Source organism: Gnatocerus cornutus, chromosome 5, assembly GCF_029298725.1.
Source record: "Gnatocerus cornutus isolate USDA-ARS CGAHR chromosome 5, icGnaCorn1.1, whole genome shotgun sequence".
In the NCBI taxonomy this organism is placed as follows: domain Eukaryota; kingdom Metazoa; phylum Arthropoda; class Insecta; order Coleoptera; family Tenebrionidae; genus Gnatocerus; species Gnatocerus cornutus.
Window position 1 is genome coordinate 10,687,943 of NC_142237.1, and position 23,629 is coordinate 10,711,571.

At 34.1% G+C, this 23,629-nt stretch overlaps 6 protein-coding genes and 1 pseudogene across 7 annotated transcripts in view; 6 read left to right on the forward strand and 1 right to left on the reverse strand.

The window, feature by feature from the left end:
* The window catches only part of nudC (nuclear distribution C, dynein complex regulator), a 28,146-nt gene extending 21,260 nt beyond the window's left edge, over positions 1 to 6,886 (forward strand). Inside the window, exons 4-6 of the mRNA XM_088037867.1 lie at positions 6,271 to 6,465; positions 6,514 to 6,716; positions 6,765 to 6,886. Of these exons, the coding sequence (XP_087893993.1) occupies positions 6,271 to 6,465; positions 6,514 to 6,716; positions 6,765 to 6,816 (450 nt within the window). The 3' untranslated portion in view covers positions 6,817 to 6,886. The remainder of the gene's footprint in view (positions 1 to 6,270; positions 6,466 to 6,513; positions 6,717 to 6,764) is intronic.
* Positions 6,887 to 8,191: 1,305 nt separating this feature from the next.
* Positions 8,192 to 9,970, reverse strand: LOC148174390 (protein odr-4 homolog). Its single transcript, XM_088035939.1, has 6 exons — positions 9,750 to 9,970; positions 9,181 to 9,696; positions 8,955 to 9,134; positions 8,696 to 8,903; positions 8,464 to 8,646; positions 8,192 to 8,414 (listed from the first exon to the last, which is right to left on the reverse strand). Exons 1-6 carry the CDS (start codon positions 9,843 to 9,845, stop codon positions 8,260 to 8,262), a joined length of 1,338 nt encoding a protein of 445 aa, XP_087892065.1. The 5' UTR covers positions 9,846 to 9,970; the 3' UTR covers positions 8,192 to 8,259.
* A 1,536-nt stretch (positions 9,971 to 11,506) lies between these two features.
* Positions 11,507 to 12,810, forward strand: LOC148174391 (regucalcin-like). Its single transcript, XM_088036705.1, has 5 exons — positions 11,507 to 11,749; positions 11,800 to 12,012; positions 12,066 to 12,281; positions 12,328 to 12,503; positions 12,559 to 12,810. Exons 1-5 carry the CDS (start codon positions 11,587 to 11,589, stop codon positions 12,724 to 12,726), a joined length of 936 nt encoding a protein of 311 aa, XP_087892831.1. The 5' UTR covers positions 11,507 to 11,586; the 3' UTR covers positions 12,727 to 12,810.
* Positions 12,811 to 14,799: 1,989 nt separating this feature from the next.
* Positions 14,800 to 16,022, forward strand: LOC148174392 (regucalcin-like). The gene is made up of 4 exons (XM_088035915.1): positions 14,800 to 15,031; positions 15,079 to 15,507; positions 15,553 to 15,731; positions 15,785 to 16,022. Exons 1-4 carry the CDS (start codon positions 14,881 to 14,883, stop codon positions 15,950 to 15,952), a joined length of 927 nt encoding a protein of 308 aa, XP_087892041.1. The 5' UTR covers positions 14,800 to 14,880; the 3' UTR covers positions 15,953 to 16,022.
* A 132-nt stretch (positions 16,023 to 16,154) lies between these two features.
* LOC148174393 (regucalcin-like) lies at positions 16,155 to 18,152 on the forward strand (annotated as a pseudogene). Its single transcript, XR_015770097.1, has 4 exons — positions 16,155 to 16,568; positions 17,206 to 17,617; positions 17,664 to 17,811; positions 17,885 to 18,152. The product of XR_015770097.1 is annotated as a regucalcin-like (transcript).
* Positions 18,153 to 18,247: 95 nt separating this feature from the next.
* On the forward strand, positions 18,248 to 19,842 carry LOC148174394 (regucalcin-like). Its single transcript, XM_088035467.1, has 6 exons — positions 18,248 to 18,535; positions 18,617 to 18,813; positions 18,860 to 19,072; positions 19,126 to 19,341; positions 19,390 to 19,568; positions 19,625 to 19,842. The coding sequence occupies exons 1-6, from the start codon at positions 18,471 to 18,473 to the stop codon at positions 19,790 to 19,792; spliced, it is 1,038 nt and encodes a 345-aa protein (XP_087891593.1). The 5' UTR covers positions 18,248 to 18,470; the 3' UTR covers positions 19,793 to 19,842.
* A 2,600-nt stretch (positions 19,843 to 22,442) lies between these two features.
* Positions 22,443 to 23,628, forward strand: LOC148174395 (regucalcin-like). Its single transcript, XM_088035473.1, has 3 exons — positions 22,443 to 23,138; positions 23,188 to 23,366; positions 23,416 to 23,628. Exons 1-3 carry the CDS (start codon positions 22,556 to 22,558, stop codon positions 23,590 to 23,592), a joined length of 939 nt encoding a protein of 312 aa, XP_087891599.1. The 5' UTR covers positions 22,443 to 22,555; the 3' UTR covers positions 23,593 to 23,628.
* Position 23,629: the final 1 nt, after the last annotated feature.

Consider the following 23,629-nt stretch of genomic DNA (forward strand, 5'->3'; position numbering starts at 1 on the left):
TATAGTTTCGACTTTAATTAACTGTTCGTTGCTTGTCTGAAGAAATGAAGTGTCTGCAAGGTTTCGTGATACAAAAAATCCTAGATTGCTACTTATCGTGCCTCCACATTATTACCACTGTTTGGGTTTGTAAAGTGAGAGATGAGGAGATGAGTGAGCATATTACAACATAATTAAACTAACCTTCTAACAATAATTAGAAGCTAAGAATGGTGTATTAGATTTTTTTAGTAGGAAACGCTAACATCTTAATTTTTTACCACTTTAAGGGGACGTGCACGTTTTGTCTTGTCAAAAAAAAATGTTTATTGAATTAATTGATTTTTTTGTGGACAAAATTTCGTCTCTTTTTTATTGCATTTTTGTAAGTCGATACCTACTAATTTGGCAATTTGTAATTTAAATATTACCAATTTTGTTAAACCCTGGAATGCCAAATATTCTTACGTAATATTAACATTTAACAATTTAACTTTGCATAAGTGTTTAGCGATAAGACAGAATCTTTTATGCCTTTTGAAGAATTTGACTTTATCTGCGAATTAAGATAATGGAAGAATTTAATAAATATTCATCAAACTGCATTTTGATTCTCCAATTACACTAGTCATCAAATTTTGGGCGAAATTTGTACTGGAGCAGTGGATATTTGAGAAAAACTGACGAAAATTTCAAAAAACGAACGGATTTTAAAGATTTTCTCATGTTTTTTGCATGGATTTCATAAATTGGCACTGCCATCAGATCCTTTAACAAAAAAAATTCTAATGATGCAAAAAATAAATTTTCAGTAGCATCCACTTGCCTATTTTGTGCTAATTTTCCAACAGATTGGCGAGTATTTGTGTTTCCTAAAAAATTCTGAACAATTCCTTTTAGAGATTTCCACCCTCTTATTTTTGTGGTCCATAACCAAACTATCAACTAATCAAAAAGTTTCCTAAATTTAGTAATCTGCGCTAGCATTAAAGTCTTTTTAAAAGTGTGTCTGGAAATTACTATTTTGTAAGCAATCGCGTTAATTCTTTGTTTCTTTTTCAAAGTTATCATTAAAAATAGGAGTATGAACTACCAGAACAGCAATAGAACCGCAGGTGCAATTTATGAACAAAGCGAAAGGAGAAGCCGCAGTTTTTTGAACATTGCTAGTGTTAAGGTTACATAATGATTCGCTTTTATTAGCTCGTGTTGCAAAGATGCACTTTGCGTGTCGATTGAAAATGATTAATATTCACTTAACCTTCTTGATACTTTATTCTAAGGTGATTAAACTAAAATGGTCTTGATTACAGTAGTTTCATTCAAGTGTTAAAAACCCCCCGGAAAAACCGATAAATTCAAAACAGCACACTTGTAGATCTACTAAGGTAAGGTCAAAATCTGGTGTAAAACAACCTCTAATAGAAGAGTGACAGTATTCATTAGAAGTTACGATCATGTTTTCTCATTTTATTTTTCATGTAAATTGTTTTTTAATATGTTTCATTTTCAACAAGTTAAAATCGTGCATATAATTTTCACTTTGAGGTCTTTTCCTGTTGTACCATGAAACTTCAAAGTTATCATTTCAATCTAGTTTACAGTTCTAACAGATAATACAAGTAATGGCGACAAGTCGCTATTGCACTGGCATCGTAAAGCTTATCTCATTTAAGTTTATTTACGCTAACAGTAATGACCGTTTTAAATTGCAAAATGTCTGTGTATTGCATTATTCCTTACCTTATTTATTTCGTTTCTCATATCGAAGAACTACACCTAACACCTGTACAATCAAGAAGGATTATTGTCGGTTACACTGAAAGTAATCCAAAGAAAAATATAATAGCTGACGTTGAATATGGAGATGTCTTCATTACGAAATTAACAGACTGGGGGTTCAAACCTTGATGCTCGAGTCCAGATTTCGTATGCTTGATGGATACGACTGTGGCGCAATTTTAACATTGACTTACTGACATTGACAGTGATTCCTTTTGAATAAAAAAATCATTAAGTTAGTGTATCATCATAAAATAAAGTTTATCGAATCATCTGTTGCTGCAATGGTTTTTGCCCAATTATTCGATAAGATTTTGTATCTAATGGTGGTTGCGAATGTGTGAAAAGTGTACAATGTTAACACCTATGACCTTCCTTCAAGTATCAGTTTGCAGAGTTTTATCTGACAGTTGTCGGTGTTGCTAAAGATTTATGAATTTTATATTCTCTTCAAAACAAGGTAATGGTTTAATTATTATGTTTTTGAAGACCTCTCATTATATCAACTATTGTAAGTCAAAACAAAAAAAAAATCAACGTTGGATAAGTGGTAAATTTCCGACACGTTTTTGATTAACAAAAGTTGGGTTTTTAACGCATTAAATTCAGCTTTGAAAGCCGCAAGATTTAAGCGCACAGAGGCTAGTTATTATAGAATAGACTACATAATAAGTGCGGAAAGCGCCAAATTTCGCGAGAGTGAGAATGTAGTTGCGCGAGTGCAGATATCACATGAGTGCAAGAAAGTCAATAAAAGGCGATTAAGGTCAGGTCCCAACTTGGATGCAAGCTTGAGTCAAAACAAAACAAAATTAACGTCGTATAAATGGTAAATTTTCGACACGTCTTTGATTGAAAAAAGTTGAGTTTCTATCGCATTGGCAGCTGTCAATTTTGAGATTAATTCAGCTTTTAAAGCTTAAAGATGTAAAGATCACAGAGACAAATTATTATGGAATGCATATGCAGTGCCAAATTTCGCGCGAGTGAGAATGTAGTTGTGCGAGTGCAGACTTCACATGAGTGCAAGAAAGTCAGGTGCCAACTTGGATGCAAGTTTGAGTCAAAACAAAACAAAATTAACGTCGTATTTGTGATAAATTTCCGCCACGTCTTTGATTAAAAAAAATGAGTTTTTATCGCATTGGCAGCTGTCAATTTTAAGATAAATTCAGCTTTTAAAGCCGCAAGATTTAAGCGCACTGAGGCAAGTTATTATGGAATAGATTACATATCAAGTGCGGAAAGTGCCAAATTTCGCCCGAGTGGAAATGTAGTTGCGCGAGTGCAGATATCACATGAGTGCAAGAAAGTCAGTGAAAGGCGATTAAAGTCAGGTGCGAACTTTTATACAAGCTTGAAAAGCTGTAATATAGAAAATAGTGTTGCAAAGGCTAATTCCAGTTCCAATTTCAGTAACTGCTTTGCCCTCGAAGTTCTTTGACCAACAATTTGAAGTAAAATATCGTGTAATAAACAAATAAACAAAATAAACATATTATAAATTACGCACGTTTAAGGTCCTATTTTACCGGAAGTAGTGTTAATTTAAATAAGTTAAATGGTATTCAGTTTGTCAATTTTCTAAGCTACAATTAACCTTCCATGGAGCCAGAATATTTTTACATAAAAAGTAAAATACTTGGCGTTCTTGTGACGAATTCTGATATTTGATAACTGTTGTATATTTTGAATAAAATGCACAATAAAATGCCAAGTTTTTTCCATATTGAAAAAGGTTAAACTCGATAGTGGTGTACCTCTAAAATCTGCCTGAATTTAACCACATTTTAAATTGGGGCGACATTTATAATTTAGGATAATCATAACGTTGGATTAAGACACGACCTTCTTGGAGACTTTACACATAATGAGTTTGAATAGCATTTACTGAACCTGCTGGAAGAAACTGTCATTTAACTGTCAATTATTTGAAGGTTTCCGATCAAATTAATTGGAATTCGGGTGTGTTAAACGGTGATTATGGTTACACTTATTATTATCGAAAGCTAAGTTTGAATATTTTGATATTAATAAGTAATAACATAGACAATGCGAGTTAAAAATGGAACCTTCAAAACCGGAAAGTGAACATGTTTAGATGAGATTGTAAAAATTTCCATTTTAGTCTAATTCAAATCAGAAAGAGCACCCTTGACTCCAATCACTTTTTTATGGTGGAATTAAACACACATGATTGTAAATGGATATCGATTTGCGGAAGTCCGTTAATCTTGAACTAATTAGTGGGACGTGTAACAATTTGGTGTTATGTTTTATCGATAGATCAATTAGTAAGATCTATGAAAAATTCGAATGCAAGGGTCGTGTAGTCCAGATAAGGCGTTAAATTCAATTAACAACCTTGCCACCACTAAATTAACGCTACAATTAATTAACCGACCTCATGTCTTGAGGTGAATGTATGTCGCTCCTAATCACGAAATTGATTAACTGACAAGCATCCGCGTAATTTTCTTCATTTACATAATTTAGATAAACGAGGGACTTTGGGTGGCTCTTTCAAACAGAAAAGGGAACGAAAAGGTGCGATTTCGCAACAGTCCTACGGTGTTCATAGCAATTTCAGTTTGTATCCCTTTTACGCAAGAACTGACGTAGTCGCGGTCTAATAATTGTTCATAAAGGTCGCCCGGATCGTTTCTTCAGCGGCGGCCCAAGATCCAGTGACTATTAATAATGCGCGGTTTAAGAACCCAACCCCGTTAACTTCCAGCAAGGACGTTGACCAACGTTGGCAGAAGGTTTTCTTAATTTATTCAAGGACCGACTTTTCATTATTATACTCAACTGTTGGAATTTGTACATATATTGCTTTTACTCATCCACGTTTTGTAACATTTTCAACTCAAGTGTCCTTCTTTTGTCATCTTTTACAATCTCCGATTAGTTTTTCAATAATTTATTTACGGTGTGTCATACTTTAGTTGATTACAAACACAAAATTTACTTCAAAATTGTAATATAACTTATTCTACATTTGCTATATAAAGTTGACATTTTGGGTGTCATTTCAATTTTTGACAGACATGGAAATTGTAAGTAAACTTTTGTTTTGTTTTATGGATGATTTACCGACTTTTTTTGAAATTTCACGCTTATTGGTGCCTACTGCTCGAATTCCAACCGTTGAATTTGTGTAAAACGCTCGTGATTAAATCCGCACCACAGATCTGCCCCCCGAAGTATGTATTTTCAAATTTTATTAAATTTTGTAATAATTATAGAAAAAATTTTGTTTGCTACTCGTACGAAATGAATGTTACGCGCAAAAATAGCCTACGAACATGTAAAAAGTAGGCATTTTAAAACAAATTTTTGTTCAAAAAGTAGCCAGAACTCGGTTTATTTCACAACGTTTGCTTAGATTCGACAAATCAACTGTCAAACCGCGACCTGAGAACTATAAGATTCTAACTAACATTTGCTTTAAATTGATCAGTGTTTACGTTATCAGTGATATCTCTTCAATTTATTAAGTATGTATTTAAAAAAATGATAGGTTCTATTAATATCATTTTGGCTTGTTAAAACATTAAATTACTTCATTTTTATACTTGATAGAAAATGTTTAAAAAAAATCGTAAAACAAACAATTTGAATTTTCACCAAAATCACTTAGAACCTTATAATTCTCACGTCGCGAAACGTTATGTATTTTGACATTTGATGCGAGATAATTAACTTTTCTTTATAAATTAGAAATGGAGGCCAAAAGCTTCACCAGCGGCCAAATAAAATGTATTTTAATTTTGGAATAATTGTAGAAAAAATTTTGTTTGCTACTCGTGCGAAATGAATGTTACGCGCAAAAATAGCTATTACCTACGAACGTGTAAAAAGTAGGCATTTTTCAAAGATATTTTTGTTCCAAAAGTAACCAGAAACCTCTTATCGCACAACTTTTTCTTAGATACGACAAATGAGGTGTCAAACTTTATGTATTTTGAAATATTTTTGATGTATAAATGCACAAAAATCAGTTTTAATTGACAGAAAACTCATTAATTTCACCCAACGTAGAATTTCCTTATTTGTGGGGAATAACCGATGACAATACTAAATTTTATTGGGAAAAGTCCTTAAAGTTATCCTTATTTACAGGAAAGGGTTCGTAAATAAGGACAGTGCAAGTTGCGCCACGCATAGCAATCACCAAATAACAACATGTAAGGTTTCGTTACAACACTTTCAATGTCAGAAAAACGAAACCCTTAATAGGTTCAAATTAACCTTCCCTTCATTTCTGAAAGTAAAAGCGATCTCGTAAATCAAAGTTGCAAAAAGATGCGAGCTTTTTCCAGATCGCGAGTCAAAATCGTGCACACAAATTGATTCTTGACCACAGTAAAGGTTACCGACACGACAAAAGTACATCTTCACAATGACTCGGTTACTGGTAGCCTTGACCTAATCACGAAGTAGTAACCTTATCAGGTTAATCGTGCGCTCTTTGATGAATTCAAATCGATTATTTTATTGTTACAGGTGCGAATACCACTTAAAATTAATTTTCGAGCTAAACAAAAGGATCTGGTAGTTAACTTGACAAAGAAACATCTTACGTGTGGTATTAAAGGCCAACCTCCCATCGTCGATGATGATTTCCCTCATGAAATTAAGTTGGAAGAGTCGACTTGGGTGATAGAAGATGGACACACTTTGTTGTTTAATTTAGAGAAGGTGATTTTACTAATGACAGTTCGAGTTTTAGATTCTACTTTATTTTAGATTAATAAAATGAACTGGTGGGCCAAATTTGTAGTCTCCGACCCTGAAATCAGCACTAGAAAAATTAATCCGGAACCATCGAAATTGAGTGACTTGGATGGCGAAACTAGAGGGCTTGTGGAGAAAATGATGTATGATCAGCGACAAAAAGAGTTGGGATTGCCGACCAGTGACGAACAAAAGAAGCAGGATGTTATTAAAAAGTAAGTTTGAGTAGTTTTAAGTACTTTTTTATTGATTTGTTTTTGCAGGTTCATGGAGCAGCACCCTGAAATGGATTTCTCAAAATGTAAATTTAATTAATTATAGCCATGAATTTTCATTTTATAAAGTTTGCTTATTAGCATTAATAAACATTCATTTTTACTTGCGATTTTACTGGACTTATTAAGTATATACCCACTTTTGCAACTAGTAGTATACAAAAATGTTCTCAAAAGCTTTAAAATTCAAGTTTGATAAAACAGGATATATTTCTTAAAATTTTGACTTTTTTTTAAAAAAGGGTGACTTCGAAAAACCGGGCAATTTCTTTAAAATGTTTTTAACTTTTCAAAAGTTACTTCGAAAACCAGGCTAAAATCATTAAAAACGTATTGTGTTCTAAAAGGGCCTTTAGAATTTAGAATTTACTACTAGTAAATATCAACAGTATGGATTGAGTTCACAAGAAGGAAAAAAAGTATATTTTCCATTTTACAAAAAAAAAACATTTTTTGCTTATTTTAAAACAGATAAATCTGCAATTAAAATTTCAAAATTATTAGTTTGTACTCTTAAATTAATTTTTTTATTATTTCTATTTATTAAATTTTGCAATCGTATTTAAATAATAGCAGGCTGTGGAGTCACAAGTCAAATAGTGCGATAAAGATTAAAAGAAAATTTACCCAATAATGTGTAAGTATTAAAAAATTGGAAAATAAATGCAATTGCAACAATAATTGAGGAAATTTGAATTCGAGTCTTAAAGAATTACGAGTTAGAATTAGAACTATGTGCTAAAACAGGTAATGGGTCAATCAAATAGTGGAAATTGGTTTAAGTTAAGAAACAAATTTCATTCTTTTGACATTTTTTGCAAAATTAAAAATAAAAAAGTTCTTCGTTATTTTCTGTTTTTATCGATTTTAAGAACACACCTTGATTATATTTAAGTTTTAATTAAAGATTTATTTATTTTAAATTAAGCAAAAAATATTATTCCTTTGTCATTTTTTTGTAAAATGAAAATAACGTTTTTTTTTCTTGTGAACTAAATCCGGGGACATACTGTATATATCTATATCTGTTTCATTAGAAAAAATAAAATGTTTAGGAAAAGTGCTAGGAATTACGTAAAGAAATTTATGGTTTTTAGTTTGCAACAATACTCATTGAAGATAATATTCTCACAAATTTTTTCGCGAACTTTTTCTTCCTTTTAGAATGGTAACATGATTTACAATGGGAAACAACCAAAACCTACATCTTTAATTAATTTAAATGTAATAAAATGTTTCCTCGTTCCGGCGTATTAATATTCATAATTTGATAATTATAAATTATTGCTTTATAGCTAAACGAATATTTTCGAGAAGTACTGTTGGTTGCATACTCTACACAGACCGTTTCTATTGGTCGGGTATTATAAGTACAACAAAAGGTAACTAGAATTAAGGTGGAAATAAACTCCCCATCTTATTAAAAATGTATTTTATACAAATTTCAAATGCATTTTATCAAATAAAATGTTTACCTTTAACTTTACTGCATAAAATGTATCACAAGTGATATAATCAGTACCAGCACCGCTACTGTTAGCCCAATAAAATACAAAGACTTTTCATTTTCTGTGGTTTTCTTGGCGATAACTTCTTCGCTTTCAGTCTCTGTAGATTCACTGTAGTATTCCGTTAAATCTGTTAACAAAACGTCGAAAATCTGCAATACAACGATCGTCAAACTTACCCGCCTGACTCTCTACATCCATTACATCAGCGTCATTGCTAATTTTAATATCTAAGAGTTCTTCCAGCGACATTTTAGCATCTTGAGGGCCCTCTCCCGGAAACAAATAATCGGAAATGGTAATCGTGTTATTAGGTAACGAAATTAAAACGCGGCGAGGTGGTTCGTGGACGCTATTCATGTCTAAAATCATGAATTTCAAGACAATTTTTTCAAGATCATTATTAACCACCTTCTCCGTGTTCTTCTTCAGTTAGTGAGTCCCAATGCATCTCCAATCTTGTGGATAAGCTTCTCATTATGTCCTGCATGACTGCTTCAGACGCTACATTGATTGAAACTTTCGGGTTTATCCACAGTTTTGACGCGATGTGACCAAAAATTCTAATTTGATTCCCAGACTCGCTAATTTCAAAGGATTTGGGGTCATTACCGTCATCCTACCGAATTTACAACTTCTTGTGATGTATTACCAATTTGTATGCACTTACACATGGCTGAAGAATGCAGACTTGTACTGGTTTCAAACCGTCTTCATTGTTACTTGACTTATTGCTTCTCGAAATTTTCTTTTTTCCTATGCTTTCCACATTTTCATCTCCTTCCTTCAGTTCGCCATCGTACAAAAAAATTGATCCTTTCAGCCCTTTATTCAATGAATCCAAGATGATCTAAAAGTCTCTTTGTAATAAAGGGATTGACTGTACAAAAACTAACCGCCATGTGTTTTTTTAACGGCCAATCGCTCTCATTTGCGCTAATTGGATAAACTTGATCCATCACGAATTTGCAGTGGATTTGAGCCCATTTTAACGGACTCGATAGAAATTTGAAGTCTGCTGGTTTTACTGAGCTTGTGCTCACATCGAAACTTTTACACCCAACAGTGTGTGTCTTGGAACAGTAATTTAAGACAAGTTTTTCATTGCTGGACGCATTCCCAAACAAGTATTTCTGTGTGTCGAGGTATTTATGAACACAAGTTAAAACGTTCTTAATTTTGGGGGCAAACGGATTTAAGCTATCTTCAGGTGATACTATGAAAATTCCTAAAACATGCATCCCTCCCGGTAGCATTCTAGTTGCTTGTTTTGCATGGTCTGCCACCCATTCTTCATTTATGTCGTTTATAGTCGTTAAACGAAATTGTGAGCCGGAATCTTCTTTGGACTCTTCGGTGTTTGCTGCAGGCGTTTTCGCAAAATGTATAATGTAGTCTTTTCCAGAAGAAAACTATTAGAATTAGTTATTAAACATATGGATTTGAAATTTGAGGTTAGAATTACCTGACCAAGTATTAATCCAATTGAATATGTGTTTTGTTTGGCAACGGTATGAAGGTACGATAAAAGGCGGTCGTCTGCAATGGCACTACGCACCATTGTGAAAAATATAACTGCAATTTACAAAGATATGAAACGAATTAACACAAATTTGACACAACAAATGACAGCCAACACAACAAGAAACTTTGAATTTCAAATCAGCTGGAGAAGGCAGCTGTCAAACATGCTGTCGCCATCTATGAGACGTTTGCGATACATCTAAAAGTGCAGGGGAATCACATAAAATCCGGTTTTTAAACCACTAATCGTACCGTGTGATTAAATGCTCTTTTTTCTCGTGTTTGGTACAAATTTTTTCAACGAAAGTAAATAATACACAATGAAATCACGATGTGTCACATTTTCATTTGTCCGATTTTGTCAGCTTTTTGAAGAGTTTAATTAACTAGAGTTACTATTTTATAATTTAACGAACTTTTTATGACTCGTACAAAATGAATTTTGCAACTGAAATGTTGTTTAAAATGGCCAAAATAAAGTCATAGAGCTTTTGAATGACAGGCCAGAATTAAACTGTTGAACTACTAATAAATAGAACGTTGTCATAAATACCTGAATAATGATTAACCTACAAGAGATAATAATAAAGGTGTTTTATGCGCTCAAAAATAAAAGTAAATAAGCGAATCCCTGTATAACTCGTCTACAATTGTATGCATGCTTCAATGTCATGTTTTTCTTTTGTTTTATTAATGTCATTGTTCAATCTATTATAATTGTCATTATGCCTACTTCGAAAGCGTGTTTTACACAGCTCAATTTAGAAAAAAATGTGGTCCAAGACTTTTACTTTATTTTGGCCGAAACTGTAACTCATTTGGATAGAGAAATTAAAATTAATTAAATAAACAACGCAGTCCAACAAAATTTAACTTTTTAACGGTTCTTCATACCTAATTCAGATCTTATTGTGTAAAAATCCATCGACAGATTTATCATATCAGCTAAAGTTTTTTTGATTTTCAAATGTTTTTCCAAATTTTGAAGAAGCGATTTTGGCAACAAGAAAAGGAAAATCAAAAATCTGACTGTCCAATTTAATCATTTTTAGTTTAAATTTACAATTTTCATCGATCTCTTTCCTGTGTTTAGTCTTAAATCATAAAATTTTACATGTTTCTTGAAACCATTTTTTTAGTTTTCGACAATACCTATTTATGCTTCTAAGCGATGTTGCTCTATCATTTAATATTGTATGTAACTTCAATTTTAAATGAACTTGAAACTTCAGAAATACAGTATCTTTTATAGCTGGTTCAGCCTGAAATTTGACATTAAAGTACCAATTTTTTCGAAAACTAGAGCTGATCCTGAAAAACTGATTTCTGTTTCGTAATCCCGAAACCCCTTTTACATCTTTGAAAAAAAAGTACTGTTGCGCAGTGAATGACCCGAATTACCAGAAGATAAATGACATCTTTAATTTCTTTGAATTCTTTTAGAAAACCTACCCGAACAAAGAAAACCTTTTATTTGCAAAAAAATGGTGAAATAACAGCACGAGTTTTCTTATTTTTATTCTTATTCTAATTAATTTATGCTCACAACTAAAAATAAATAAAAGCGTCTAATATCTTGTTATCATTCAAAGCCTAGACGATACGTAATTAAAACTCAAATTACAAGATTACTATTTTAATTAAAACATTTCAATTATAGATAAAGGGATGAAACCTCAAGTCATCACGAAAATATAACTTAACATTGACCCTCCGGTTAATTAAATTTTTCAAAAATTCATATAAAAGTCGTGTTGTAATCACCACAATCTTCACTAATGAAGATGGCCCCAGTAATCGAAATCGTGTCCGAACGTGTAACTCTCGGAGAGGGTCCTCATTGGGACGAAGCCACCCAAAGTCTTTATTACGTGGACATTTTTGGTCAGGCCATTCATAAATACGTACCATCGACAAATACACACACAAAAGTCGTAATAGGTGAGTAAGTTTTGTTTCCAATAAATTATTGTCTTATTGATTTACTTTAGAAGGAGGACCCGTCACTCTTGTCGTACCGGTGGAAGGCACAAACGATCAGTTTGTAATAAGCGTTGGGCGAAAATTACTTGTGGTTACTTGGGACGGCGTTAGTGATAAAATTTCGAAATCTGAGCTTCTGGTAGAAGTCGAAAATAAATCTGGTTATTTTAACAACAGGTTTAATGATGGAAAAGCGGATCCTTCTGGGCGTCTCTGGGCTGGTAAGTATTACTCATCGTTATTTCCGCCACTTCACTTAGTTTATTATAAAAAGGTACAATGGGGCCTGAACCTGAAATTGGAAAATTGGAAAAGGAAAAAGGTGCCTTGTACACTCTTATTAACAAGCATCAAGTTAAGACACATTTAACCAAAGTCAGCATTGCGAATGGTTTAGCTTGGGACCTCGGTCTAAGGAAAATGTACTATATTGATTCCCCCAGAAGAACAGTCGATGAGTATGACTACAATATCCAGAAAGGAGAAATTTGTACGATTCTATTCGCTTATGTTCTTTTACTATTTTTATTTCACAGGCAATCGCAAAGTGGTGTATAATTTAGACGTGCACGATATACCGGGCGTTCCAGATGGAATGACCATAGACACTGATGGTAACCTGTGGGTGGCAGTTTTTGACGGAGGATGCTTGCTGCACATTAATCCGAGAACCTCGGAATTGATTTCGAAGATTAATTTTCCGGCACGTCAAGTACGTTCTTTTGTATTTTTCTTAACTTTTTTTGCATTTCTTTTTTTTGTTACAGATCACAGCTGCCGCATTCGGTGGTGCTAATCTCGATGAACTTTATGTGACCAGTGCTCAGCTTGTCGTTGACGGAGTCAAACAACCTCATCCTGCGGGCGCGGTTTTTAGAGTCACTGGAACTGGCGCTAGGGGACTGCCGGGAGTCAAAGTCAAAATTCCACAATGAGAAAAAATAATTATTGTAGTCAAATTTAGACACAATGCTTGTGCAGATAATTGTACCTCGCCTTAATAAAATATTTTCAAAGAATTGGCAATTTTCGATTTCGATTTTAATGTCATAAACGAATAAAAACTTTATAACAAGTACTTTTTAACACCCATTTACCATTTGATTAAAAGCACGAGCACTACGTTGCACTTTCAACCAGTGAGTAATTTTGAGCGAAGATGAATTTATTGGGTATTAGGAACCGCGGCGGGCCGATATTTTATTAAATATCTTCAAACTTTAATATGCTTTATTATAAACAAATACAACCTTTGTATAAATTTCAACACAATCGGCTCACCCCTTTATTTTTTATGGAAATCAGTATACAGCCGACTCTCGCTAATTCGAAGTTGGCGGGACCAGTAAAAAATTTCGAATTACCGAGAGTTGCGAATTACCCAAAGGTTCGAATTAGCAAAAGAAAAAACAAAAAGTTCGAATTACTAAGATTATACAGGTGTCCCAGAACTCATGTCCCCTAGTGCAAGGGGAGGGTGTCGTAATTAAAGTCGCAAATACAAATGGTAAATTTCAAAACAAAAATTGATTAAGTTTAATAGTATTCGAGAAAGGATAAAAAGTTAACAACCAATCCCGGAAGCTTATTTTAGAAATCGAGTAAAATATCCTAGGCAACGAGTGTAATGTTCATTCTGAATGAATGCTAGTATGTGTCCATAAAAATACAAATGAATACATTTGCTGACCCCGTGACTTCGAATTGTTGAGAGTTCCTTGGGAGAAACTTCGAATTACTGCGTGTTAACGATCAGCCTTGCCTCCGTTTCAACTTCGAATTCCAAGTGTACCAAAATGCATTGAAAAACTTCGATTTAGAGAGAGATTCTCAAGGGACCGAGCTTTTGCTTCGAAATACCAAGAGTTTCGAATTACTAAGAGTTCGAATTAGTGAGAGTCGACTGTATTTACTAGGTGGCTTTTTCGTGGACCTCGCTTTTCCGTAGCGTTGGATATTAATTTAGGATTGTTTATTTGTTATATTATGAAACAAAAAAGGCGAGTTCTACAGAATTCCGAAGGCCACCTAGTTAATTGTATTTTGTCATTTAACATTTAGCAAAGAAAATTTTAAAATAACTTCATATTTTGTATTTTTCGATTTTTGTAACTCTGGTACAAATAATTACGCGTGGCAAAAAGTAGATTTTTATAAAAATTTTAGAATGAAAAACGGACTTAAAGGTTTAACAGAAAAGAAATTAAAGAACCAACGGGCTTCGCTATTAAAAATTTAACAGTACTACGCAGAAAATTTAAATTTTTTTCCTATCAATTGCCAGCGTAATGATTGTTTTCTCAAACTATGCAATTTTTGTGTTAGAATTTTGAACTAAAAGGCATTTTTCATATGAAGCGTATATTATGTTTAACCAATTGATGACTCATAAATTAAAAAAAAACAATCTGAATTTTATTTAAGTCTCAATGTTTCCACATTATGCGTTCATTTTGCGGCGAAGTGTAGATTTAATTATCCTTGATAAACAAATGCAACGATAACGTAGGGCTTGGTTTGAACCAGACGGTCCGAGCTCGTCAAAGTCGGCCAAAGCTAAAGGTCAAGTATTACTACCATAATTATATATTTACCAATTATCCAAAATATGCGAAGATACCATTTGCACAAAACTCCATTTGAATGCTTCTAATAACACAAAATCATCCCCCAACACTGAAAGTGACGTTATGTTACCTCCAACTGTCAAATATCTAACTCAAACTAAGCCCTACGTTTTCATTGATTTTGTTTTCCATGGACAACTAAATCTGAAATTTTTTTAACCATTTGGTACAAACTAAAGAACTGGAGAGAAAACATTCTTCTTAACATTTTCGGAAAGACACTGTCAATCGTACGTGCCATTGTAAATTTGTGGAACCATATCGTAAAGAGAATGATTCAGCATTCAGTATTTTGTCATGTTGTAATTATCGAAAACACTTGAAAAAATACCAAAGTTCTCACTGATTAAGAGTCGTACAACCTTGATAATACTCGGCTTCACAACAAGCTTATATACAAAAATAAATTGACGGCACTCACTGCAGTTCAAAGTAGTTGTAGATCTTAGCACATTTAACACAATGCTTGTTGAAAGAGTCATCGATGGCTGTCTCCTCGCTGAAGGCCCCCACTGGGACGTTCCCACCCAAAGTCTATATTTCGTGGACATTTTCGGAAAAAGTATTCTAAGATACGTGCCTTCAACCAAAAAGCTCACCAAAGCATCAACTGGTAAGAACTAAGAAACTAGTTTTTTAGCCCAACTAATGTAATTTCAGCTCCGCGCAACCCCAGCTTCATTATTCCTGTGGAAGGAAAACCGCAGCATTTTATTATCTCAGCAGATAAAGATCTGGTGGTAATATCATGGGATGGGGAATCCGACAAGTTTACCACTGTGAAAACCTTAACTTCTCTGGAAATGACTAGTAAAGCCCCCCATAAAGGATTTAATGACGCCAAGTGCGATTCTAGTGGTCGGCTTTGGGTTGGTTCTCATAGTCCAGATCTTGAAGACTTCGCGAAAACTGAACCAGTGGGCACTTTGTACACATTAGTTGCAAGTAAACAACTTAAGAGCCAAGTTGAAGGTATTCGTATTACCAACGGGCTTGCATTTAACGACACGACGAAAAAAATGTTTTACATCGATTCACTATTAGGATCCGTGGATCGGTTTGATTTAGACATCAAGAACGGAACGATTTGTAAGTTTTTCTCCACTTTTTTCAAATACTTAAAGTAGATTCTAGCCAATAGACAAGCATGGTTTACTTTGAAAAAAGCGAATGTTCCTGGGATGGGTGATGGTATGACTATCGACACTGATGGAAATTTATGGGTTGCTACTTTTGGTGGTGGCAAAGTTATAAAAATTGATGGTAACACGCCAGAAAAACTGCTAGAAACCATAAATATTCCCGCCGAACAAGTAAACATCATTTTAACAATAAAAAAATTGTTAAAACACAAATTATTGTTTAGGTGTCTTCTCTAACATTCGGTGGAGTTAACTTAGACGAACTGTACGTTACCACAGGAGCTTTGGAACTGCAAGGAAAAAAATTTCCACCACCAGATAATGGGGCACTTTATAAAATTACAGGGACGGGTTCCAAAGGCCATCCTGCTGTTAATATTAAGCTGAACTAATTTTTGTAATTTTTAAAATAAAACTAACAACAGAAAATTCCATTGTAAAATAAAGTGCTAAATCATTAAATGACAAAATTATTAACAAACTAATGCGCAAAAGAGACTATTGAGATAATCGTCCGATAAAGCGGCATTTTGCGGATTCAAACAAGTACGCTAAATATCACTTTGTACTTTAGAATCAATAGGTAAAAAGGTCAAAAATGTATACATTGTTTCTTAACACTGTGGATACGACATTATCAACCGTGTATAGTATAAAACTTTTAGTTGGAATGATACAGCATAGTTTTAACATGAGGTTTCCAAATTTACAAGATTTCATCATTAGCTAAATTCGTATAATCTTGATAAATCGGTTTTATAATATAACAAGTTCAGAGTGTACAACAATAAAAGTAGTCCAGAGGGCAAGTGAAAGTGTAGCGCATCAATTAATTCGGACGCCTTTGTCACAATGCCTACTGTTGAAAGAGTAACTAAAGCTTTATATATCTTGGTGAAGGCCCTCACTGGGATGTTCCCAGCCAAAGTTTATATTTTGTAGATGTTTTCGGAAAACGTATTTTAAAATACGTTCCTTCAACCAAAAAGCTGACTAAAGCATCAACTGGTAAGTACTAAAAGATTTTAGGCATTTTTAGACAACATTTTACTAAATAGTCGTTGTTTTTAACGAAGCCCGTTTTGCTCTAAAACAATGTCGAGCAATTATACAGGCTGTCCCAGAACTCATGACCCATGGGGCAAGGGAGGGGCCAACAGCAATACAGATGAAAAATTTCAAAACAAAAATTGATTAAGTTTAATAGTATTCGAGAAAAAATAAAAAAATAACAACCAATCCCAGAAGCTTATTCTAGAGATGGAGTAAAATATCGTAGGCAACGATAATGTAATGTTCATCTGACCAATGAATGATAGTATGTGTCCATAGTTACTGATTTTCAAATACTGTTCTGCTTCGGGATTGGCTACCGTTTTTTCGTCTTACTCGATTATTTTTTGAGCTAAAAAATTTTTGTTTCGAAATTTTGATCGAGAATTGTTGCCATTTTCTCTGGGTCACCAGTTCTGGGACACCTGTATAACTTTGCAGATTTTTAAAAAAATCTGAAGGAAATAAATTCTCGAACAATAGAAGCTAAAAAAATCAGAATCCGGAACTGATGGAGCAAAACGAACTTCAGATTCTGAATTAGCAGACCATTTCACTTAATAAATGACTTTCAACTTCTTCATAATTGTAGCTCCACAGATACCGACTTTTATTATTCTCGTGGAAGGAAAAAAGCATCAATTCATTATCTCGGCAGATAAAGAACTGTGGAATGGTGAATCTGACAAGTTTACCCTTGTAGAAAAACTAACTTCCATTGAAAAAACTAGTAAACCCCACAATAAGGGATTTAATGACGCAAAATGGACTCCACTGGACGACTTTGGGTTGGCTCCCATAGCCCAACTATTGATAACTTCGCAAAAACTGAACCAGTAGGCGCATTGTTCACATTACTTTCAAGTAAACAACTTAAGAGCCAAGTTGAAGGTATTCGTATTTCGAATGGGTTTGCATTCAACGACACCATGGAAAAAATGTTTACATTGATTCAATAGGGTTAGTAGACCAATTTGATTTGGATACCAAAAACGGTGAAATTAGTAAGACTCCTCTCTACTTTTTTCGAATCCTAAAAGTAGATTTTAGCCAATAGACAACCACGGTTTACTTTGAAAAAAACGAATGTTCCTGGGTTAGCCGATGGTATGACCTAGATACTGGCGGGAATTTGTGCGTTGCTACATTTGATGGTGGTAAAGTTTTAAAGATTGATGATTGATTTAAAGCTGAACAAGTCTGTTCTCACCATTAGATATTTGTAAGACTCAAATTAAAACCTTAATTAAAGTAACCTAAATAAAATTTAGGTTACTTCGGTGGTATTCGGTGGAGTTAACTTGGACGAACTGTACATTACCACAGGAGCTTGGGAATTGCAATGGAAGAAATATCCACCACCTCTTAATGGGGCGCTTTATAAAATTACAGGGACTGGTTCCAGAGGTCATCCTGGTGCTAATATCAAGCTGAACTGATTTTATAGTGCGCCAATTAGATAATAATTGAAAACAAAACACTTAAAAGATAGCATTTCGGTTGTGAAGCTGAATCATCAAAATAAATATGTTTAGTAAATTGTATTTTGATTGTACCTAATTTAATTATTATGCTGACGCACAAAAATAACTATGTAAATATTCGCTTTTTTTGTTATTGTAGAACGGGCTACAACATAATTATTTGAACTAATCGAAGAACGTCATCGGAACTAGTAATTCTAATTAAGTAAAATTAAAGGAGCCGGAACATTCAAAACTAAAAAAATCAATGACATCGCTACTTTAGTAGGACTCCTAAAAACACCCAATTTCAGCTTCCCGAAGAAAGCATTTTCAAATTTACCGTAATATCGATAACTGGAATCCAGATTTACGCAACCAAATTTGTAAGAAAATGGCGCCCAAGACCAGTTACTTTTTGTCACCAGTCTATATTCTATTACATTTAATTTTTCTCAGGTAAATAAAACAAACACGATCCTTACAATCTTTATCACATTATCTACTTTCACTTCAAAACAGCTTTCACTTTGATTTCAGTCAGTGCATCGCTAGTGACCTGCACACAAGTTCATTAACCATGGCTCCAAAAATCGAAAGACTCGCAGAAAATTTCCCTTTGGGCGAAGGTCCTCACTGGGATATTCCAACGCAAAGTCTCTATTTCCTTGATTGCATAGGACAAACTCTGGTCAAGTACAATCCTGCAACAAAAAAAGTAACACGCGCTTCTGCCGGTAAGTTTGTTTCGTCCATAATATGGAATTTTGACCTTAGTTGTAGCCCCGAAACAACCGACTTTTATTATACCCGTCGAAAACCAAAAGGATCAATTTATTATCTCTTTGAATAATGAGTTGGCCATCATTGCTTGGGACGGCGAGAGTGACAAATTTTCAATAGTCGAAAAATTGTGCGAGGCGGATAACGTCCCGGAAAAAGCTGGAAACAAATTTAATGATGGAAAATGTGACTCTTCCGGACGATTGTGGGCTGGTAAACAACGCTTTTAATTTGATTACCCGATTTTTCATAATAAAACACTTTAGGTACTCTTAATATCAATAAAGAAGATGAAGATAAGACACTACCAGTTGGTACTCTTTACAGTTTCGATGTTAACAACAAATTAAAAGAACAAGTTAGTCAAGTTAGACTAACCAATGGCTTAGCTTTCAACGACAAAACAAAAAAGATGTTTTACATTGATACCTTGAAAGGTTCAGTTGACATCTTTGATTTTGACAAAACAAATGGGACAATAAGTAGGTACGATAACCTGTCAAAATCTTAAATAAACATTATTTTTATAGATAACAGAAAGGTGTGGTTCACTCTTAATAAAAACAACGTCCCTGGAAAACCCGATGGGATGACTATAGACACTGAAGGAAATTTATGGGTTGCCGTTTTTGAAGGAAGTAGAATTATAAAGGTTGATGGGCATAAACCAGAGACTTTACTGGATACAATCGAAATGCCGGCTCAACAGGTCGATTATAAAGAATGTATTGATTTTTTTTCTAATCTTGTTTTGGTTTAATTTAGATAACTTCACTTGCGTTTGGAGGACCTAATCTAGATGAACTTTATGTGACATCAGCATCGTTTCCGTACAATGGACGGACTCCTCCGCCACCAGCAAACGGAGCTTTGTATAGAGTTACAGGAACGGGGTCCAGAGGACTGCCTGCTAATAATTTTAAGCTTAAATAAAGTTTTACAATACGCGAAACTTAAATGAATAAATAATTCGGAAATTTGAATATTTTTTTTCTGACTCAATCGATAAAATTAGCTAATTTTTTTGTGTTTTTGACTAAAATCTGCTTAAATTTAACGCTGGCATAAAGGCCTAAATATAAATTGGATTATACAGCCGTGGATTCATGAACAAGGATTTTAGCAATCACAAAAATTTCGTAACTAATACTAAGAAGAACTAAGAAGAACTTCACGCACATTCCAAATCCGGGCTCAAAATTCACAACAAATAACTGAGTTAGCACACACGCCTGAATGAAACGATCATCGTCCCCAAGAATCGAAACGAAACTGGTTAGAATAAAGGAATTAATAAATAAGTTACAACATAATTGCATAACATCTTTTTCCCGATCTAACAAAAAACTAATGCGTTGGCCCTATTGTCATGTCATGAGTTTCCAGAAGGTCGAGAAAATTTACAACTAAATTTTTTAAATTTTTTTTTGCCCCATTCAAATATTGTTGGACCTTCTAATCTGAAATTTGGCCAGTAAATAGATTTTGAACTGCTTTTTGGATTGACGTGTAACATAAAGATATTTAAGGTCGTTTTCGCCCTGAAAAAGTTTCTTAAAAATCACCCCGAAATCACCTCTTAATAACAAATTTTGATCAATATCTCGTGTATTTGTGGACTAAACCCAGGTTATATGTGTTCGTTGAACGTAAAACTTCACGCAGAATTCAAAACCGGTCGAATTTTTAACATACGTCAACAAATAACTGAGTAATGGCCGTTTAAGTTTTTGGGTACTCTCCAGAGAGCCAAATTTTTAAAGGTGCGAAACCATTTGTACTCAATATCTCGAAAACTACGACAGATCGAAAGAAACTGTTTTCGCTCATCGATATCTCCAGAATTAAGGCGAATATAAAAAACCCTTTTCGTTTGCTCACGATTTTTTAGCTTAGAAATCGATCTTTGATAGTTCGAATTCAAAATTTTATTTTTTTCGGTATCGAAATTGGCTGCTTTTCGGTTTCTAATTCAGACACGGTCGATATCTCGCTTATTTATAAAGCAATATTAAAGTATTGGTGCTCATTTTACGCAGTATTTACGTAGGATCCAAAAAGGCAAGACTCGTTAAGATCGGTCCACAAATAATTGAGTTATGAGCGATCAAAGTTTCGGATATTGAACTTTGAGTTGAAAAAATTTCAAAAATCTCCGAAACTACGAAAGATTTTGAGAAACGGTTTTCACCATCTTTTTTCTCGGGTCATTTTAGTTCCGAATCTGCCTTCAAAAGTCGAAAATTCGATGGTCAATTTTTTGGGCAAACAATTTTTGCGACTCAATCGACGAAAAATGTTCAATTTTTTGTTTTTTGATCGCCGATTATAAACTACTTGCCCTATCGATCTGAGATTTGGCCAGCTGATAGAATTCGAGCTGCTTTTTCGATCGAAATATCATTCAATGGTAATAGTTTTCGCCCCGAAACAGCTTCTTGAAAAAGACCCTAAAAACACCCCGTGAAAATAGATTTCGGTCGATATCTCGTTTATTTGTTAAAGAAATTTGAGTTATTTAGGCTCCTTCTACGCAGAATTTCGCGCTGAATCGAAAAATACCATAATTTTTCTCGTCCGTCAACAAATAACTGAATTAGAGGCGTTTGAAATTTCGGGGTGTCGCCAGAGGGCCAAAATTTTGGAGGTTCGAAACAATCTGAGCTCAATATCTCGGAAACTACGCCATATCGAAAGAAACAGTTTTTTTCGCAATTTTTTGACTAAGAATCAAAAATCATTCGTCGAATGAAATTTCATGACTACAACTAGGCCAAATTTCTGCGGTCGATATCTCGCTTATTTTTGAAGAAAGTTATTTGGGTTCATTTTACGCAAAATTTTACATAGATTCCAAATCCGGCCTCAAAATCGACGTACGACAACAAATAACTGAGTTACGGCCGTTAGAATTTGAAATTTTACATTTTTGATTAAATTTATTTACCAATGCCGAAATAACGAAGAATTCTAAAAATTGCACTTAGAAGAAGAATTCTTTAGATCACAATCCGCCATTACCAAAATTTAATTTGAAAGTTCGAGAGAGCAGGAAATATATAATTCAAATTCTCATGTTATTTAAGAAAAAAACAATCAACAAACGCCCCATCGTGCATTCACCCACGCTATAAACCCTTTCATTAAAAACTAGTTTTATAGTCATCTAATATCATAATAAATATTTCAAATTGGATCAAGGTTAAAGCAGCAAGGTTTAACAAGTTAAAGGTCACTGTTGTGATCATCACGAGCGTTTTTCGATTACTTATTTTGTTTTCCCAATATGATTGGATAATTTGCGGAGATAAGCAGTTAATTGCCAGGGAGAATGTGTGGGCGTTTTTTTCCACAACAGATGACAAAAAATTACCGTCCTTCTGACTTTAGTTCCGACACAAAGTAATTAAACTTCCTTCTAAATTTACTGTTTATTTACAACATACGTTAGATAAAATCACGACTGTAAGTACCGACGAGTTTCCAAAAATTGAGGACGCTGGATTCATATTTTTAGAATAATTTCCCGACGACCCTAATAAACTTAATTACATTACGGTCATATTGACGACGATCCCCAGATCTAACAAGTGATCGAGTGATTGAACTATCCAAGGTTGGAGTAATCGAAATCACATTCAAACAGTATGACAGCACTTTTGTCTAAGCAGTTGAGTTCGTTAGTCGTGTGATAAAATGGTGCAAATTGAGCGATTAACAGACAGTGTAAAATTAGGTGAAGCTCCACATTGGGATAATGAAACTCAAAGTCTTTACTACGTGGATATCCTGGGGATGACGATTTACCAGTACACACCTTCAACAAAAAAACTAGTTAAAGCTTCAGTCGGCTTAAACTTAGTTTCGTTCGTCATACCAGTCGATGGTGAGAAACATCAATTTATTGTGGCGTTAGGACGGGAAATTGTGAGGATTTTCTGGAACTGTGAAACTGAAGATGTTCGAGTTATTGAAAAAATTGCAGAAGTGGAGAATTCGGCAGAGTTTGTCGATCATAGATTTAACGACGGGAAATGTGACTCTTCGGGAAGGTTGTGGACGGGGACTTTTAACACAGTGCCGGAAAAACCTTTGGTGTATCCACCCAAAGGATCGATCTATAGTGTAAATACAGACAGGAAAGTTCAAAAGCATGTTACCAACGTACGATTGTCCAATGGTCTTGCATTCAACAACCAACTAAAAGCAATGTACTACATAGATTCGTGCAAAGGCACCATAGACCAATTCGATTTTGATATCTCAAGAGGAACGATTTGTAACGTAGTATCATTTTTAAATATGACTCACCTAACAAAACTTTCCAGCAAATGTTCGACCCATATTTACTCTAAGTAAACATGATATATCTGGAATAGCGAATGGGATGACAATTGACGTTGATGGTAATTTATGGGTGGCTATTTTTAATGGTGGGCAAATAATCAAAATTGATCCACGAAAACCAGAGACTCTTCTCAGTTCGATAGAAATACCAGCAAAACAGGTAAGATGAGCACCAACAGTGTTAATCGATAAGTATAATGAATATTCAGGTAACTTCGTTAACTTTTGGTGGACCAAACTTGGACGAACTTTACGTAACAACTGGAGCTTATAAATTGGATCAAGATGAAGACCTGCCGATGCCTCAGAACGGAGCACTTTATAGAATCACAGGGATAGGAACTAAGGGTTTACCTGGCAACAATTTTCATCTAACAAATATTTAAGCTACGTACTATTGTATATTGGTGCTATAAATATTGG